Source organism: Moschus berezovskii, chromosome 27, assembly GCF_049115385.1.
Source record: "Moschus berezovskii isolate FMDL1 chromosome 27, NW_MosBer_1.0, whole genome shotgun sequence".
In the NCBI taxonomy this organism is placed as follows: domain Eukaryota; kingdom Metazoa; phylum Chordata; class Mammalia; order Artiodactyla; family Moschidae; genus Moschus; species Moschus berezovskii.
This window is the reverse complement of record NC_142486.1, coordinates 36,779,155-36,797,632: the sequence shown is the minus strand read 5'-3', so window position 1 is coordinate 36,797,632 and position 18,478 is coordinate 36,779,155. Positions and strand designations below refer to the sequence as shown.

At 45.9% G+C, this 18,478-nt stretch overlaps 1 protein-coding gene across 1 annotated transcript in view; it reads left to right on the top strand.

Annotated features, from left to right (window-relative positions):
* Positions 1-18,478, top strand: part of LOC148773694 (uncharacterized) — a 1,710,192-nt gene that overhangs the window by 1,335,284 nt on the left and 356,430 nt on the right. The window contains exon 6 of the mRNA XM_088833129.1: positions 15,320-15,367. Within this exon, the coding sequence (XP_088689255.1) occupies positions 15,320-15,367 (48 nt within the window). The remainder of the gene's footprint in view (positions 1-15,319; positions 15,368-18,478) is intronic.

Here is an 18,478-nt window from a genome sequence, read left to right as displayed (position 1 = left end):
TTTCCCCCGTGTGACAATTGATACCAAAGGCGGAGACCAAGGAAAACGCTGACTGTCTCTGGGAAGAAAGTGACGGCACAAAACTTGAGGATTCACGACTGTTCTTGCCCAACGTCACTGGAACCTAGGAAGCAGCTCACTTGGACATTTTCTCCTGCTAATTTCAATTTAGAAAAAGGACAGGACTTGTGCTACTCTTGCTTCCACCGGGCCCTGTAGGCAGAGATCCAGGAGATGGAGCTGGTCAGAATTCTTACCTTCTGCCCAGACTTGTCGAGGGGCCCAGGGCTCTCAGATGCAGTGTCCTTAGAGGGAACAGGGTCTTGCCTGTGAGAAGCCCCGTCTTGATGCCCATACTGTAGGAGAAGAAGACCTTTCCTTTCTTCCCTTCTCGGATCTTTGACTATCCTAATAATTCTCCAGGAGATCTTCTGCAGGGGATCTTCCTGACCCAGAGATCGAACCCAGGTCTCCCACATTGCAGGCAGACTCTCTACCATCTGAGCCTTTGGGGAAGCCCATCCTAATAATTAATTGACCCTAAAAACAGATTAATTAGAGAAAAACAAATTTAGTTTCATACCTATGGGTGCTCCTAGGGGCTTTCCTGGTGACTCAGATGGTAAAGAATCTGACTGTAATGCAGGAGACTCAGGTTTGATCCCTGGGTCAGGAAGATCCCCTGGAGAAGGGCATGGCAACCCACTCCAGTATTCTTGCCTGGAGCATCCCCATGGACAGAGGAGCCTGGCGAGCTACAGTCCATGGGGTCGTGAAGAATCGGACACGACTGAGTGACCAACATGGGTGCTCATAAATATATGAGTTTCAAAAACCTGACCAAAGCAGGCAGCTTTCATAACTTTTAGGCAAAAAAGCACCATGTTTGTGAAGAACGAACAAGCTGAAGAAGCTTGGGCTTGGGGTGGTAAGTTACTGAGGAGGTTTGTTGATACATAAGCTTTCTTGACCCTGAATTCTGTGTAACGAGGATGCTGTCTACCCTCCTGGTCCAGGGATGGTGCCTTTTACATGGGAGACATATTTTTTGCTTTCGGGGACAAAGGAAGATCACTGGCTGCTTCTTAAGGAACTTTAATTCAAGTAATCAGTATGCTAAAGTGGCACCCTTTGGGGTGGCTGATTCTGCTCCTCTTCGGTATATAATGTACAGGATAATAGGCAATGAATATAGATAAAGATAATGAAATTTTAAATTGCAACTCTAATAACAAGCATTTTTCACCCCTAACTACGTGATGGCTCTTTGCGTATTTTTATCTCACTTAATGCTAATGCTGGGGCTTCCCCCCCAGTGACTCAGAGGTAAAGAAGCTGCCTGCCAATACAGGAGACGTAGGTTCAATCCCTGGAAGATTCTGGAAGATCCCCTGCAGAAGGAAATGGCAACCCACTCCAGTATTCTTGCCTGGAGAATTCCATGGTCAGAGGAGTCCATGGGGTCGCAAAGAGTCGGACACGATTTAACGACTAAACAACAAAAATAGGAGAAAAACATGGTGGCTGCATTCAGTTCAGTTCAGTTCAGTCCCTCAGTCGTGTCCGACTCTCCGCGACCCCATGAATCACAGCACGCCAGGCCTCCCTGTCCATCACCAACTCCCGGAGTTCACTCAAACTCATGTCCATCGAGTCGGTGATGCCATCCAGCCATCTCTGGTGGCTCCATAGAAGGAAATAAAAACTCCCCATGGGACATTCAGGTCCCAGCTCTGGCTGCTCTCCTAGTTGACCTTGAACCAGATGAGTTCTCTGGGTATCTAATCAGACCAGCGTATTTCCTCCTCTTGCGCCCTCTAGCGCCGTTTTAAGGCAAAGCATAAAAGCGAGCATCAAGAACAACTCAGCCGCAGCAACCCAAAGGAGGCTGTAGACGGGATGATAATCTCCACAGCAGACACACTATTCAAGCAGAAGACCGAGTGTGTTTTTAAAAGGGGTCCGACCGGCTACCAAGCTGCTGGCTGACAGGAGGGGTGTAAACTCGCCTGTCTGCATCCTGACTTCCTTGTCTTCTGTAAAGTTGCTGGAGTGCTCTAAACTTCAATTTGATAATTGCATCCTCAAATCCCTTAATGAAGGTGCCTATCAAAACATAAATAATTACCCAGTAATTTTGTATTTGCAAACTCTATGCTAGCTGTTTATGCTTCATTGCGGTTCAGATAGGAAGTTCGCTGCGTGCGAGCATACGTGCTAAGTTGCCTCAGTCGTGTCTGACTCTTTGCGACCCCATGGACTGTAGCCCACCAGGCTTCTCTGTCTGTGGGGTTCTCCAAGGAAGAATACTGGAGTGGGTTGCCATGCCCTTCTCCAGGGAACCTTCCTGACCCAGGGATCGAACCCATGTCTCCTGCACAGGCAGGTGGGTTCTTTAACACTAGCGCCAGCTGGGAAACCCGGGGACCCTGTCTTTTCTGAGTCAGGGGAATTTCCAGAGCCCACAGAGTTGTTGATGTCCATAGCACAGTTCTCTAGCCAAGGAATCCGGTTTCCCCTTCAGTCCCACTCAACACTGACCTCTGTCGTTTTCTCTTGTGATTTATAAATACCAGGGAGGCTGACTTCTCGTTTTGGTGCTGGTGATGCAGACATCTGTTCTCATCAGAAGTTCATCCCTGGAACTTTCAAGTCCAATGGCAATCCGTGAACAGCACTGGGATTGCTGTAAACACTGTCTTCCTCCTCAGTAATCTGTTGTGTTCTTTGGACAGCATCCACTTTAGTTCAGGAAGGCACTCCTCACCGGCCAGCTACCTTTCTTCATCTTCCCTCTAGTTCCTTTTTTGGCTGCATCCGTTTATTATTCACAGAAGCCCAGCCCCCGAAGTGCAGGGGATCAGTCATGTCTGACTCCCGCGACCCCATGGACTGCAGCCTGCCAGGCTCCTCTGTCCGTGAGATTTCCCATGCAAGCATACTGGAGTGGGTTGCCATTTCCCTCTGCAGAGGATCTTCCTGATACAGGGATCGAACGCGGGTCTCCTGCATTGCAGGTGGACTCTGTATCACTGAACCACTAGGGAAGGCCCAGGGAAGCTGGTGATTATCCAGTGGGCCAAAAGTAAAAAATGAACCCCCCCCAAAAAACCTTACAATTTTGCTGGGGTGCTTCTCTGACTGTACAGCTATAGAGAGGATGTGTTTTGATGCTGGATCTTGATATGAAAGCAAAGAGAAGCAACAGAACCGACAGAAGCCAGGTGACAAATCCTGGGCTTCTGGGGATGGTATTTTTCTTTTCTATCCTGTTTTTAAGCAGACTTGTTAAGAGTTTGCAGCTGACAGCTCCTCCAGAAGTATTATTCTTAAAAGCTGCAATGAAATTATTCACCTCATGTAAAAACAAGTGCGATTTACATCTAATATGGGTAATTACTTTTACAGTTAATTAAAAGCGCTCTCATTAAACTCCTGCTGTGATGCCAATGCATAACTGTTATTTGCAAACAGACCCTGGGTTTGAGCTCACCTCTGTGACATATTGCTCCTACCTGAGAGGGGGCTGCCTTCCACGGTATCAGATTTAATTGTGCTGAGCCAGCAGCCCTGTGTTGCCAAGCTTCTGCCAACTTGCTCTCCTCCCCTGATAACCAAGCTGCAAAGAGCATAGAATGAAGAGAACAAAGTAATTTGTGGGGCTGAAGGTGTAATTCTCAAAGAAGTTGAGTTCCAAGATGAATTCCCTCCTATCTTTATTTGCATAAGAGCTAGGTTTGCAAATATTTCTGTGGTCTTTGCTGCTGCTCCCCTAAAAGAAAACACCCCCCTTAAAATTCCTCCAACTCTTTATAAATTTAGCACTATTGATTTCTGACCTAGCCTACTAAAGTAGACTACTGTGTTGGTTCTATGGATTTATGTTGAGATCTTAGTTTACATGCACTTCTGCAATTTGTATTATTTCAGGAGAAATAGCTTTTAAATTCTCAGCCTTCTTCAAGCTTAAACAGAAGTCTTAGTGCTTTCAGAATATCCTGCACCTTGAAACACAGAACCTTAAACACATACTAATAAAATGCCTCCTCAAATGATCACATTCCTGGCAAGTAATTAAGGCTTATTAATTAAAGCATGTAGTCATTTGAGGCTTAAGTTTTGAGGGAGCAGAAAGATTGTGATATTTCAAGAAGTTTACAGACCCAGTGAATTTGATGTTCTGGTATAGTGCTTGGCACTTTTGATATTTTGCATGGTTATTTGCTGCCATCTGCTGGCCATGTCAGATGTTGCAGGGGCTGAGTAAATTTGTGAATGGAGATGTTAAGAAGTGGGTACAATATGTCACTGTGAATGTTGCCTACTGACCTTGTGAATGTTGTGTACTGATCTTCATGTATTCCAGTGGCCTTGCCTGAGTCTTAGTCCTTGGAGTTGAGTGAACGCAGACTGAGGAGTTCGACTGAAAGAAATACATGATATCTTACTTGCACCAACTCTGGTTGCAAGACACTCCACTTTTTTTCTTCTTTTTTTTAAGTAGGGCAGAATCTTCTTTAAATAAGGCAATTAAATTTAGAACATTGATTTAAATATTTGGATTCCAGGACAGTATATGTTATTGAAGAAAGTCTAAAATACATAGCTGGTAGACCAGATGGATTTCAACCCCTCTTATCTCACATCATCAAAGCCAATTCCCCACCCTCTCTCTCTTTGACACTGTTTTTTTCTCTTCTGCAAAATGGCAACATTGAGCCAGTGGTCCTTATCATTTATAGTTATTTTCAAAGTCTGAGTCTTTGTGGAGGTCAAAACAATTCAAGACTCAGGTTGCAATAAACCACCAATAATGTTCTAAATGCTAGATGCTAAACTCATAACTGGTTGGCTTCTTTTAAACTAGAAATAATTGTAATGTTCAGAACAGCAAGTGTCAAAGCTCTTAGGAAAAAAAATGCTATTTGGAAGAAAACCATTTATGATTAAAAGGGAAGAGAATATACCATGCCCAAATTTGCTTCCTTGCCAGAAGGATGATTGTTGTTGTTGCTCAGTTGCTAAATCATGTACGACTATTTGTGACTCGATGGACTGCAGCATACCAGGCTTCCCTGTCCTTCACTGTCTCCCAGAGTTTGCTCAGATTCGTGTCCACTGAGTTGGTGATGCCATCCAACCATCTCATCCTCTGGTGTCCCCTTCTCCCCCTGCCTTCAGTCTTTCCCAGCATCAGGGTCTTTTCCAATGAGTCAGCTCTTCGCATCAGGTGGCCAACGTGTTGGAGGATTATTGGGGGATGGTTATTTTTGAGAGGCTGCAGATACAGATACTCTGAAAACAGTGTAGAAGCTGGCTTTTTGAGAGGGAGATTTATATTTCGAGGGGAAAAAACCAATCTCCATTTGTAAAGATATCTCCATCTCCATAGAGAAGGAGGACTCTAAGTCTCTAGAAACCCTTGTCGGGAGAAGGCAAGAGCTTAGGTCTCCATCACAGCCACAGCCTTGTTTGCTGTGGCTTCCCTGATAACCAGCGTCCTAACCCTAAGGCCTTTTATCTTTGGCTGAAGATGGTCCTTCAGGGGGTGGATGGGCCATATCTGGCAGTTACTTTTCCTGGGTTTCTCCCGCATGTACAGGAGGCAAACATGAAAAAAGCCTTCTAGTAAATCTCCGTGTGAACAAGTTCCACTCCCAGAGTGCATTCATAAGTCCAATTTGTCTGTAAGTCCGACTGAGTTAGCCTGGGTACTCAACTGACAGAGCCAGCTTTGTAGAACCATGAAAGTTTAGAGTAGTGTATAGTTGTCACACAAATACTACGTTAAAAAAAAACAACACAAAAATCAAGAAAACAGTAAGATCTTGAGAAGCACCGTAGTCCAGTACAACAGCTGGCATACAGGGCCCGGTGTGGACACCCAGAAGGAGCGGGGAGAGGGGCTGGGAGACGGCAGAGCTGAAGGAGGGTCAGTCAGCGGCACAGCCTGGAGGGCGAGCTGCGGTCTCACTCACGCCAGTCGGCGGCGGCGCGGCTTCTGGCTCCTCGCTGGGCTCAACTCCATCTGCCCCCTTGAAGAAATCAATTCGGTGGCGTCTGGGCAGTGGGGCTCTTTTTCTCCCCGTAGATGACACGGTAGCTCTGGGTTGCATTCTGGATGGCCGGGGCAGCCTTCGTGCACCCTTCTGCCTTCAGGTCCTGAGCCACAGACCCTACCAGTGCCCGCTTGAATAAAGAAAAAGCCCCATTCCGTTCCCTGCATCCTGACCCTCTTCCGGGTCTTCAGTTTCTCCTTCTTGTCTCCATCAGCTGTTTTTCTGGGCCTCTGCTTCTTGGTGCTTGCTCGCAGTACCAGCTCCATCTCTGCTGCTTTTACAACTGCTTCTGGACATCCTGGGCTGGAAATAAAGATCATATACTGCTGTGCTCTGTACAGTGCAAGGCACCAAAGTACACAAATACACACACATGCCTGTGGACGCACATGCGTGACGGTATACTCCTTAGGTGACTGGTCATGAGTATGCCTGTTTGAAGGTTCGCTCGTCTGTAGGGGACTTAGTGTGTTTCTTTTCCTCTCAACATCTGTCTTTGTTACCAGGAGTTTCAGCCAAGATCCTAGGAAGGTAGAAGGAAAATTATTCCCCCTCCTCCTCCCGTAACGTTGATTCAGAATTTTAAATACAGAATTCTTTTTTGGAATATGATGATGTCATGCGTTGCTTCTCAGTGTTCTAAACTGTCTTGCCATAGCATTTATTTTCTGTTTGAAAAGAAGGAACAAAACACTTGGATTTCTTCCCTTTGTGAGAGCAGTTGATCATAAGCCCTGTTTGGACTTGTCAGCTGAGTCTTTGGCTGTGTTTCCCCCGGCTCCCAAGAGATGACTTGAGCTGCAGGTATTTCCCTTAAAAACTCTGGGACTTTGTATCCAAGTCCAGGAGAACAATGCTGTGTCTACGATATATTAGCCTTACTTAACCCTTTCATGGGCTTCCCTGGGGGCTCATTGGTAAAAAAACCGCCTGCCAATTCAGGAAATGTAAGAGATGTGGACTTGATCCCTGGGTCAGGATCCCCTGGAGGAGCAAATGGCAACCCGCTCCAGTGTTCTCGCCTGGAGAGTCCCACGGACAGAGGAGCCTGGCGGGGCTGCAGTCTATGGGGTCGCAAAGAGAGTCAGTCACGGCCTATCGACTCGACGACAACAGCTCTTATGTAAGAAATAAGGGCCCTGCTCTTTTGTTTCCATTGCCCTTCCAGTATTAATAACTGAAATCATCCATTTTTAGGACAGTTCCAGGAGCTGGACTCTGAAAACACAGGGGACCCTGGGCGTAACAGCTCTTGAGAGTGAAAGTGATCCCAGGATTATTGTTGTTTAGACTCCTCTGCCCGTAAGGCAAGGATACTGGAGTGGGTTGCCATGCCCCATGTTCCTGACCTAGGGATCAAACCCCCATTTCATGTCTCCTGCATTGGCAGGCAGTTCTTTACCACTAACACCACCTGGGGAGCCCCCTACAGGCTCTTAGCTTCTAAGTCTCCCGAGGCCTCCAGAATCTCACTGGCTGGGGTATCTCTCCACCTGCTTGCCGACACCTTTGCCTTCCAGGCTCTTCGGATCCCTGCATGATGCTGATCCGCGATGCAGGACGATGGTGCTCCTGCACGGTGGACAGAAATAACCCTGACCTACAAAAATCATCAGAAAGAACTGACACAAAAAATGCAGAAGAAAAGAAATATCTCTCGGGAGACGAAACAGCTTCTGAAAAGAACAGACACGCGCACGCTTTGATGTCTGAAAGCCAGAGGAACTCAGAAGCCTCTGGAGAGAAAACTTTAAAAATAGAACTGTTTTTGAAGTTCTCTGGGACTCCACTCAGAACCGGGTCTCCCAAAGACGTTTGGAGGAGGCCACCGACAATAGCTAATGGGCCTTGATGGTTTGCCGTAAGCTGAGGCCATGGCCGATATGCCTCACAACAAGGGAGGCAGCTGTTATTATTATTATTGCCTCTATTTTACAGGCAGAGAAACTGAGGCGCTGCTGGGGGAGCCCAGTGATATGGATCTGAGCTTCATAATTCCGCAGCACGTGTGGGTTTCCATCTACTCTGGCTGTTCATCACTGTTTAGGGTTTCCCAGGTACCGCGAGAAGCATGGCTGACTCCTCTAGGGAAATTGATTGTTGGTGATGAGTCTAGGGCTACAGATCCATACTTAACGCTTGAGCACTTGATCTGTTCCCCCAAGCGAAGCCATCAAAGTACTTCCTCGACTCCTTTGGCTTGGAAAAGGTCAGGTCGAAGCCCGTGGTCTGCAGACACCCACTCTCCATGGAGCGATCCGAACCATAATTTGTTCCCGCCAAAGTGACATTTTTCCAATTTGAGTCCAACATTGTTCAGAAGCAAGTGTGTGTCCCTTGGGGCACCTCCTGCGTTGTTCTGCAGCAGATGACAAACCAACAGTATCATCTAAATAAAAATTCCAGCGTGGGCTTAAGTAAATTAATCCTGACAAGAATAAATTGAATAATCTTTGGGAAATGGCAAGAGCTTGGATCTTGCCAGATGGCTTTTTTTCTGTCCCTGGCGTGGGTCCTTGGTGGCATATTAAAAAAAAAAAAAACAAACCTGCCTTGGGTTTATTGATTTTGTTCCTTAGTTGATTAACACCTGCCATTTCTATGTGGGTAAATCAAAATCAGATATGGATTCATCCTTGCAAACTCATCATATTTTAATTTGAGGAAGAAAAGAAAATGTGTGCTTCCCCTGGTCAGAATGGCATCAAACAGGCAGTGAACTGCTTTTGCCTGTCTGTTTTCTAGATGATATCTCCGAGGTTTAAATAATCTACACTTTCATCTCTCCCATACCAAAATAATCTCTACTTTCTCTTCATGTTCCTTAGAGTAGGGTCCTAACCTCCAGTATCTAATGCCTGGTGATCTGAGTTGGAGCTGATGCCATAATAATAGAAATAAATGCAATACCCTTGAATCATCCTGAAACCATTCTCCCTCACCCCCCATCCTTGGAAACATTGTCTTCCATGAAACCTGTTCCTGGTGCAAAACTGTTTGGGGACCACTGCCTTAGAGGATGACTTCAAAGAGAATTCTCAGTGGGAAGCAGGGGTACTCCTCTGCCTGCAGGGTCAGTCAGAGACCTCAGCTATTAAATTAGGAGTCTGAGTGGGAAAAGTATGACTCCATGTCCTCTGACTGTGCTTCTCAGATCGTCCGGGGCATCTCACTGTCTTAATCTGACTGGTGGTTACACAACTGAAATTTATTTTGCTGAAGGTCTGGAGGCTGAAAGTCTCAGATCAGGGTGTCAGTATAGTCAAGTTCTGGTGGGCACTCTCTTCCTGACAAGCAGATAGCATCTTCTCGCTGTGTCCGTGTGTGGACTCTTCTTGGTTCGTGAGCAGAGAGATCAGAGAACTTCTCTGATGTCTTCCCTCTGGTGCCTCTTCTTATTCAGTTGATCAGTCGTGTCTGACTCTTTGAAACTCCATAGACTGCAGCACGCCAGGCTTCCCTGTCCTTCACTGTCTCCCGGAGTTTTCTCAAACTCTTGTCCATTGAGTTGGTGATGCCATCCAACCAACTCATCCTCTGCCACCCCCTTCTCCTCCTGCCTTCAGTCTTTCCCAGCATCAGGGTCTTTTCCAGTGAGTCAGCTCTTCACATCCGGTGGCCAAAGTATTGAAGCTTGAGTGTCTCTTCTTATAAGGGCACTGATCCTATTAAATCAGGGTCCCATCCTTACAACTTCATTGAACCTTAATTTTGTTTTTAGAGGCCCATCTCTAAAGACAGCCAACTTGGGGTTCAAGGGCTTCAAACAATACATTTGGGAGATACGACCATTCTGTCGACAACACTTTTTAAAATGTGGATTCTGATTCAGGATCTCTGTGTAAGTATATATGTGTGTGTGTGTGTCTGTGTGTGTGTGTCTGTCTGTGTGTGAGTGTGTGTATAATACACTGTATACAATATGATATGCAATGTATATGATATACGATGTATATTATATAATACAATGTACATAATACAATGGAATACTACTCAGCCATAAAAAGAAAAAGATAATGTCATTTGCAGCAATAAAGGACAGAAATGGCATGGACATAACAGAAGCTGAAGATATTAAGAAGAGGTAGTAAGAATACACAGAAGAACTATACAAAAACGATCTTCATGAACCAGATAACCATGATGGTGTGATCACTCACCTAGAGCCAGATATCCTGGAATGAAAAGTCAAGTGGGCCTTAGGAAGCATCACTATGGACAAAGCTAGTGGAGGTGATGGAATTCCAGCTGATCTATTTCAAATCCTGAAAGATGATGCTGTGAAAGTGCTGCACTCAATATGCCAACAAATTTGGAAAACTCACTAGTGGCGACAAGACTGGAAAAGGTCAGTCTTCATTCCAATCCCAAAGAAAGGCAATGCCAAAGAATGCTCAGACTACCACACAATTGCACTCATCTCACATGCTAGCAAAGTTATTCTCAAAATTCTCCAATCCAGGCATCAACAGTATGTGAACCATGAACTTCCAGATGTTCAAGCTGGATTTAGAAAAGGCAGAGGCACCAGAGGTCAAATTGCCAACATCCACTGTATCATCGAAAAACTGAGAGAGTGCCAGAAAAACATCTCCTTCTGCTTTATTGACTATGCCAAATTCTTTGACTGTATGGGTCACCAGAATTTTCCAGCATCACCGGAAAATTATTCAAGAGACGGGAATAGCAGACCACCTGACCTGCCTCCTAAGAAATGTGTATGCAGGTCAAGAAGCAACAGTTAGAACTGGACATGGAGACTGGTTCCAAATTGGGAAAGGAGTACGTCAAGGCTGTATATTGTCACCCTGCTTATTTAACTCATATGAAGGGTACATTTCACATTTCATGTGAAATGCTGGACTGGAGGAAGCACAAGCTGGAATCAAGATTGCCAGGAGAAATATCAATAACCTCAGATATGCAGATGACACCACCCTTATGGCAGAAAGTGAAGAACTTAAGAGCCTCTTGATGAAAGTGAAAGAGGAGAGTAAAAAAGTTAGCTTACAGCTCAACATTCAAAAAACTAAGATCATGGCATCTGGTCCCATCACTTCATGGCAAATAGCTGGGAAGCAATGGAAACAGTGAGAGATTTTATTTTTTGGGGCTCCAAAATCACTGCAGATGGTGACTGCAGCCATGAAATTAAAAGAGACTTGCTCCTTGGAAGAAAAGTTATGACCAACCTATACAGCATATTAAAAAGCACAGACATTATTTTGCCAAAAAAGGTCTGTCTAGTCAAAGTTATGGCTTTTCCAGTAGTCATGTATGGATGTGAGAGTTGGACTATAAAGAAAGCTGATCACCGAAGAATTGATGCTTTTGAACTGTGGTGTTGGAGAAGACCGTTAAGAGTCCCTTGGACTGCAAGGAGATCCAACTAGTCTATCCTAAAGAAAATCAGTCCTGAATATTCTTTGGAAGGACTGATGCTGAAGCTCCAGTATTTTGGCCACCTGATGCTAATAACTGATTCACTGAAAAAGACCCTGAAGCAGGGAAAGATTGAAGGCGGGAGGAGAAAGGAACGACAGAGGATGAGATGGCTGGATGGCATCACTGACTCAATGGACATGAGTTTGAGAAAACTCCAGGAGATGGTGAAGGAAACGGAAGCCTGGCGTGCTGCAGTCCTTAGGTTCCCAAAGAGTCGGACATGACTGAGTGACTGAACAAGAAGAAGAAGAAAAACAATACAAATAAATGTGTTTGCAAAACAGAAGCAGACTCACAGACATAGAAAACAAACCAATGATTACCAAAGGGAAGAAGGGAAGCAGAGGGACAGATTAGACACACGGGATTAAGAAGTACATGTATACAGTACATAAGCACCAAGGATATATTGTATAGCCCAGGGAATTACAGCCGTTATCTTACTATAGTTTTTAATGGAGTATGATCTTTAAAAAAAGAATCACTGAATCACCATGGTGTGCATCTGGAGCTGCTGCTGCTGCTGCTGCTAAGTCACTTCAGTCATGTCCGACTCTGTGTGACCCCATAGACGGCAGCCCACCAGGCTCCCCTGTCCCTGGGATTCTCCAGGCAAGAACACTGGAGTGGGTTGCCATTTCCTTCTCCAATGCATGAAAGTGAAAAGGGAAAGTGAAGTAGCTCAGTTGTGTCCGACTCTTCGCGACCCCATGGACTGCAGCCCACCAGGCTCCTCCGTCCACAGGGTTTTCCAGGCAAGAGTACTGGAGTGGGGTGCCATTGCCTTCTCTGACATCTGAAGCTGATATAATATTATATCAGCTATAGTTAAAAAAAAGAAAAAAACACAGTCATCCTAACCTTGTTTCGTTTGGGGAAATTTAGAGGCAGGTGTGAAAAACACCCCACACAGTTCCTGGCACCAAAGGGACACACCTTCAGGGCTCACAGGTTCAATCCCACTTTGCTGGTAGCAAAACAGTCTGTTCCAAAGGAAACAAAATCTTCTCCCTGCGACGTTGTCTCCTCTGGTTCCGCTCTTGATTGATGTTGGCCTGCGTTAGCTGTGCTGGATCCATCACTATGGTGATAGCCTTGCGCTTGGATCCAGTGTCCTGGTGACACAGCAGCAGAACATCCCAACCCAAGAGGGAGAGAATCAACAGGGCTGTAGACTTCACTTACATTCAGCAGAGGTGCGGCTGTTTGCAGATGCCTTCAGAGTCCTGCCCCACCTGTATCCCGCACCTCTGTTACTAGCATCCTCCGACCGGAGACCTTGGAATAATCCTTGATCCCCATCTTTCCCTCGCCTCCCACATCCAGTCTTTGAGGACGCCTGTTGATCTGTCCACACTCTGACCGTGACTCCCTGCCTCCCCTGCCCACCACTCCCCTTGCCATCACCACCATCTTCCACCTGAATTCCCATAGTAGACCTCACACTTGTCTCCCCACTTGCACTTTTGGCCCCCAACTGTCTCTTCTATTTAAACAGAAGTCAGCTAAAGGCTTCTCTGCTGGTGCAGTGGTTGGGAGTCTGCCTTGCACCGCAGGAGACGCTGGTTCAATCCCTGGTCTGGGAAGATCCTACATAATTCTGAGCAGCTAAGCCCGTGAGCCATGACTGCTGAAGCCTGTGCATCTGGAGCCTTGGCTCTGCAACAAGGGAAGCCACCGCGGGGAGAAGGCCACAGACAGCAACGAGGGGGGCAGCCCCTTCAGGCCACAACCAGAGAAAAGCCTGCCTGCAGCGACGAAGACCCAGCATAGTCAACAAAAGAAATAAATGAATTAAGAAGCAGCTCATACCTGTCCTCTCTTCAGAACCTCTGAGTGGCAATGATGAGCCGTGGGCAAGGATGTGGAGAGACTGGGAACTTGCTCACTGCCTGCGGGAGAGTGAAATGTTGCAGCCACCGTGGAGAACCGTATGGTGGCTTCTCAAAGACTTAAGCCTGAAATTGGCGTGTAATTCAGCAGTTCAGCGTTCGGATGTATACAGAAAAGGACTGAAAGCAGGGACTTGAGCAGATGTGTGTGCACCCATGTTCATAGCAGCACTGTTCATGAAAACCAGCATGTGGAGATGACCCAGTGTCTACCCAGGGGGTGAGTGGACAGACAGAATGTGGTCTCTCTGTACAGGGGAGTATAATCCAGCCTCAAAGAGGAAAGAAGTCCTGAGACATACTGCTGCGTTGGTGAAGGCATGCTGCTGAGCGAAATAAGTAAGACACAAGTGTGTCAGCCGCTCAGTCGTGTCCAGCTCTTTGCCTCCCCATGGACTGCAGCCCACTAGGCTTCTCTGTCCATGGGATTCTCCAGGCAAGAGTACTGGAGTGGGTTGCCATGCTCTCCTCCAAGGGATCTTCCCGACCCAGGGATCAAACCAGCATCTCCTATATCTGCTGCATTGGCAGGTTTGCTGCTTACCCCTAGCGCCATTGGGAAGCCCCCACAATAAGAACAAAAGCAACTCTGGGTGGCTCCTCACTGATGTCACCTCCCACTGTTTCCCTAACATGCTTCCCTCCAGCCACGGAGACCTCCGTCCGCTTGACCTTATCCGCCCCTTCGCCCCCGTGTTCTCTCCTCTTCTGAGATGCTCGTTCCCAGATGGCCACAAGCACAGCTCATCCCCCAGCTGCCCGCAAGCCTTTACTCGGTTGCCAGTTCCCTTCAAAAAGTAAAGTCTTCCTCAGCATTTCCCACTCCCTGCATGCTCAGTTCCCCAGCCGTGTCCAACTCTTTGTGACCCCATGAACTGCAGCCCACCAGGCGCCTCTGTCCATGGGATTTTCCAGGCACGAGTACTGGAGTGGGCTGCCACTTCCTCTTGCAGTGATCTTCCCGACTGAGGGATCAAACTCCATCCCCTTCTCCCTGCTTTATTTCTCTTCATGGAAACTTTCCTCTTCTAAACATCAAACGTTATTGATGTTTCTTTTCTGTTTTCTGTCTTTTCCAGCAAAATGTGAGCATCACTACAGCAGGACCTTCCTGTGTTTTATATGTTAGGTCTTCCATGCCTAGAGCAAGACTTGGCAAGAAATAGGTGCTGAATGTATATCTTTTGAATGAGTAAAGGAATATCACAATTGCTTGTGTGTGCATGTGCCGTTTTGTGTAACTTGGGAGTTCCTTGAAACCATGTTTTTTCTCTTCATCTTTACATTCCAAAGTGACAAGAAAAATGCATAAGAAGTAGGTATGTGACAAATATGGATGAATAGAAGGATGATTTAGATGGATGGATGGATGATGGATTGTGGATGGATGCTTGATGGATGGATGATGGATGGGTAATGGATGGATGGATGGATGACAGATGATAGACCAGTTGGATGGATGGATGACTGGACAGATGGATGGATGGATGGATGGATGGAGGGTTAAAAATAGCCAGTGATGACTTTGAGTTGAAGAAAGCTAGATTTGACTGTCCCAAATATGGAATGGACAAGAGACATTAATTCCCAGTAAGGGCAATCTCTGCTAATATAAGGAAAGGTGTCTGAGGTGGGCGCATCATTTTATGAGCCATCCGTTTCTCTTTGCTGTGACTTCTGATCCATAGCTTTGCCTTCACCCCACATCTGCATGCAATAAAGCTTAGCTATGGCATCCATATGTCTCTAATGCAAACAGCAGGGCATATACTTCTAAAAAGCGCTATAAAGGGCAATGGCTCGAGAAACAACCCGTCAGGTGCATGAGCTTTTTATTATTTTAAAGGGCATTTCAACGACACTGCTGAACGTTTTCTGACCATAAGTCTGACTCCTGTCCTCTCTCTCTTCTCCTCCTCTCAGGATATCAAAGCAGACTGCAATACTTGTGTGGAAATAGAGGACAGAAAGGTAAGTCTATATTTTCATCCTTTTGGTTTCAAACAAAACAAGGTCTCTGTGATTTAAACCCAAGTGTTGAAGGTATGCCTTGCTGGAAGACAGCTTGCAAAGGTGATTCAAGCGCTGGTTTTAGACACTTAAAGCCAATTGCGTTTTAAAATGTCTGTTGTTCGTTTGTTTTTTTTTTTTTTTCCTTTGCAATCTGAGTTAGATCTGACAACTTCACTGAAGATTGCGTAATGTAATTACATGTTAAAAAAATTGTGTTGATTTTTGTTTTAGTCATCTGCTTCTTTTCAGGAAAATAGCTCGTTTATCCTTAACTAATTTCACATTTTAGTTGACTATTTTGGTTGATTATTATGTGTACTATGCCATATATGATATAAAAATATAGAACATTGCATATATAACAGAAGAATGTATACTCTTGGGCTTTTTAAGATGTGCCCCTGAAAATAAATATAACTGATTTATAGGTAAATATATATATATATATATATATATATATATATATACACACATCTGATCTATACATTTTGGCTTGAAAAAGAGCCTGTACTGATTCCTGTCGTGACATAGTCCTGTGAGCAGTGACTTTCTATGGTATAAATTATTCTCGTGATGTTTTGTGGGGTGTACAGGAAAGGGGGGTCATTTGCTTTGTATCTTAGAGTTTCCCCCCTGTTTATCTTCTTGTCACACTGTGTGGGCCCGCTCAGGACAGGCAACCACTGGACAGTTGTTCTTTCCTTTAATATTTGTGGTCTCCCTTTATTGACAAGAGTTCACAGAAGTTTCCGTGGAGGTGCGTGTCCAAGCAGATCAAATTTTACCTTTAATGCCTTGGATTAAAACAAACAAAAAGGTCAAATAACTGGATTGAGGGTCCATATCGCCTGGCTACTTTTGACACCATTCTACAATTTTGAAAGATGTTTCTCTCTGCGACTGTACCATTATTGTTGAAGGCAGTTATTATTTCAAGCAGAGGTTTTCAGCCCTGATTTTGTGCTAGCTCAGTCATCCGCTGATTAATAGGGTAGTGAGGACTTCTCAAAACAAAATTTGCTTTTAAATAGAAGACAGACGCCATGCGTTATCTTAAGGAGGGTTCATCTCCGTACTTTGAAAGGAGTGATACCGTAGCTTAAATTTGAGCCTGATGATCTGAGCTGAGTTCCAGGTGTGTCTTGTCTAGTTTGCAGGCAAAGGTGTTACAGTTCATATTGGCGTTTGCTACATGTTGACAAACCTGTGTGTCTGCTGGCATGCATGTTTTGAGTTGGGCAAATGGAATTTAGGTGGAAGAGGTGTTCCCTGTCTTTTTTTTTTTTTTTTTTTAATCTGTTCACAGGGACTCTGCTCACTATGAGAGCATGTTCCCTGCCTTGCTTCTGAAGTTCAGGATCGCTTCCTTGGGGTTTATTTATTTAGTTGTTTCTTTTGACTGGGCTGGGTCTTCATGGCTGTGCCTGGGCTTTCTCTGGTTGTGGCCAGTGGGGGCTACCGTCTTGTGTGGCGCGCGGGCTTCTCACTGCAGTGGCTTCTCTGGCCATGGAGCAGGGGCTCTAGAGTGCAGACTCTGCAGCTGTGGGGCACAGGCTTAGTTGCCCGGAAGCATGTGGAGTCTTCCCAGACCAGGGATTGAACCTGTGTCCCTTGCATTGGCGGGTGGATTCTTAAACCACTGGACCACCAGGGAAGTCCTTCCCTTGGATGCTAGTGGAATTCATAAACATGTTTCTGTCTAGTTTTTTGGTTTGTTTTACTTTCTTTACCAGTCATGTTGGATTCCAGATTCCAGAAGGACTGATGCTGTCGAAACAACATCACTTCAGTCACCAGCAAGATAAGTGAACAAGGAGGATGATCTCTGGGCAGCGTAAGCTGGTTGCACGCTCCACTCTACCAGCCAAACGCCCTTTGGCTCATGTTTGATGGCGGTAGCGCGTCCCATATCTATGGGTGCTCTCCAGTGATGACTGGTGGGAGGAAGGGACAGGCGATCATCCTGTACAACGTCAGCTGTTTTCACAGAAGAGTAACAGATCATATACACACACTGAGGTTTCCGTGCTTTGTCACGGACAGTTGGGTTGAGTCGGGCGATTCAGACGAAGCCTCGTGTCTGGAGGGCTCGCCCGTTGTCTTCCAACCCTGACCACACGTGACTGACTGCCGCTGAAAGAAAGGGGTCCGGCTGCTTGCCGTTCTAAAGCCAATAAAGAGGCAAGGTGGGGGGAAAGAAAGGCTTGCTTTATTTCGGAGGGCGGCAGCTGGAGCGGTGCGGGGTGAGGGTGGACGCATGCCCAAAGGCCAGCTCCTCCGGGACAATCAGTGGGCAGGACCTTTTAAAGGGGAGCTTTGGGGTGCATATGCAGAGAGGGGGAGATAAAGTCAGAAACAGCACAGCCAGCTCTGACAGTCCTCTTGAATGGGTCTGGCGGTGGTTGTGTCATCGTGATTGTTTCAAGTACACTTCGTGTTCAGTTCCAGCATCGGTTTGTTCCCACTTCCTAGAGGCCAGTTCTCAAAATTATGGCAACTTCTATCGTGGCTACGCTCTGGTCATCATGCAGTTACGTTTTTCCACCATGTGGGGGTTTCAGTATCTGCAGAGCAGCTCACAGGTTAAGACTTAGTGTTATTTTCTGCCCGTGAGAAGGAACTGAAGGTCCCTGACTCCGCTTAGTGACTAAACTCGTATTCTTTGGACTGCTTTCCTTGGCTTCTGCCTTTTCTCACTTCTCTGATTAAACTTGTTCTTTGACTAAAGTTGTTCTGCAGACCAACTGTAGGTGGAGGATATGGGAGGGAGGGACCATGAGGCCCTGCTGTGTTTCGTGATGACACGTGAATTCACTAAACCTTTGATTGCGTTCAGCTGGCAGTGACTCCTAGCAACACACCCACTGCCACGCCTGCTCCCACTTTCTGCTGTCCTACGCTCTCATGGCGTTTTACTCTCTTTGTTCAAGAGACGGACTTTTCTTTTTTCTTCCTCTGAGTTCTGTTCTGATTTTTTATTTTTATTTTTTTTAATGTTTGTGAGTCTCACATCTGGTCTGTCCTTTCTCTGGATGTCCTAATATGGTTGGAAGTGGGGTGAGATGCAGG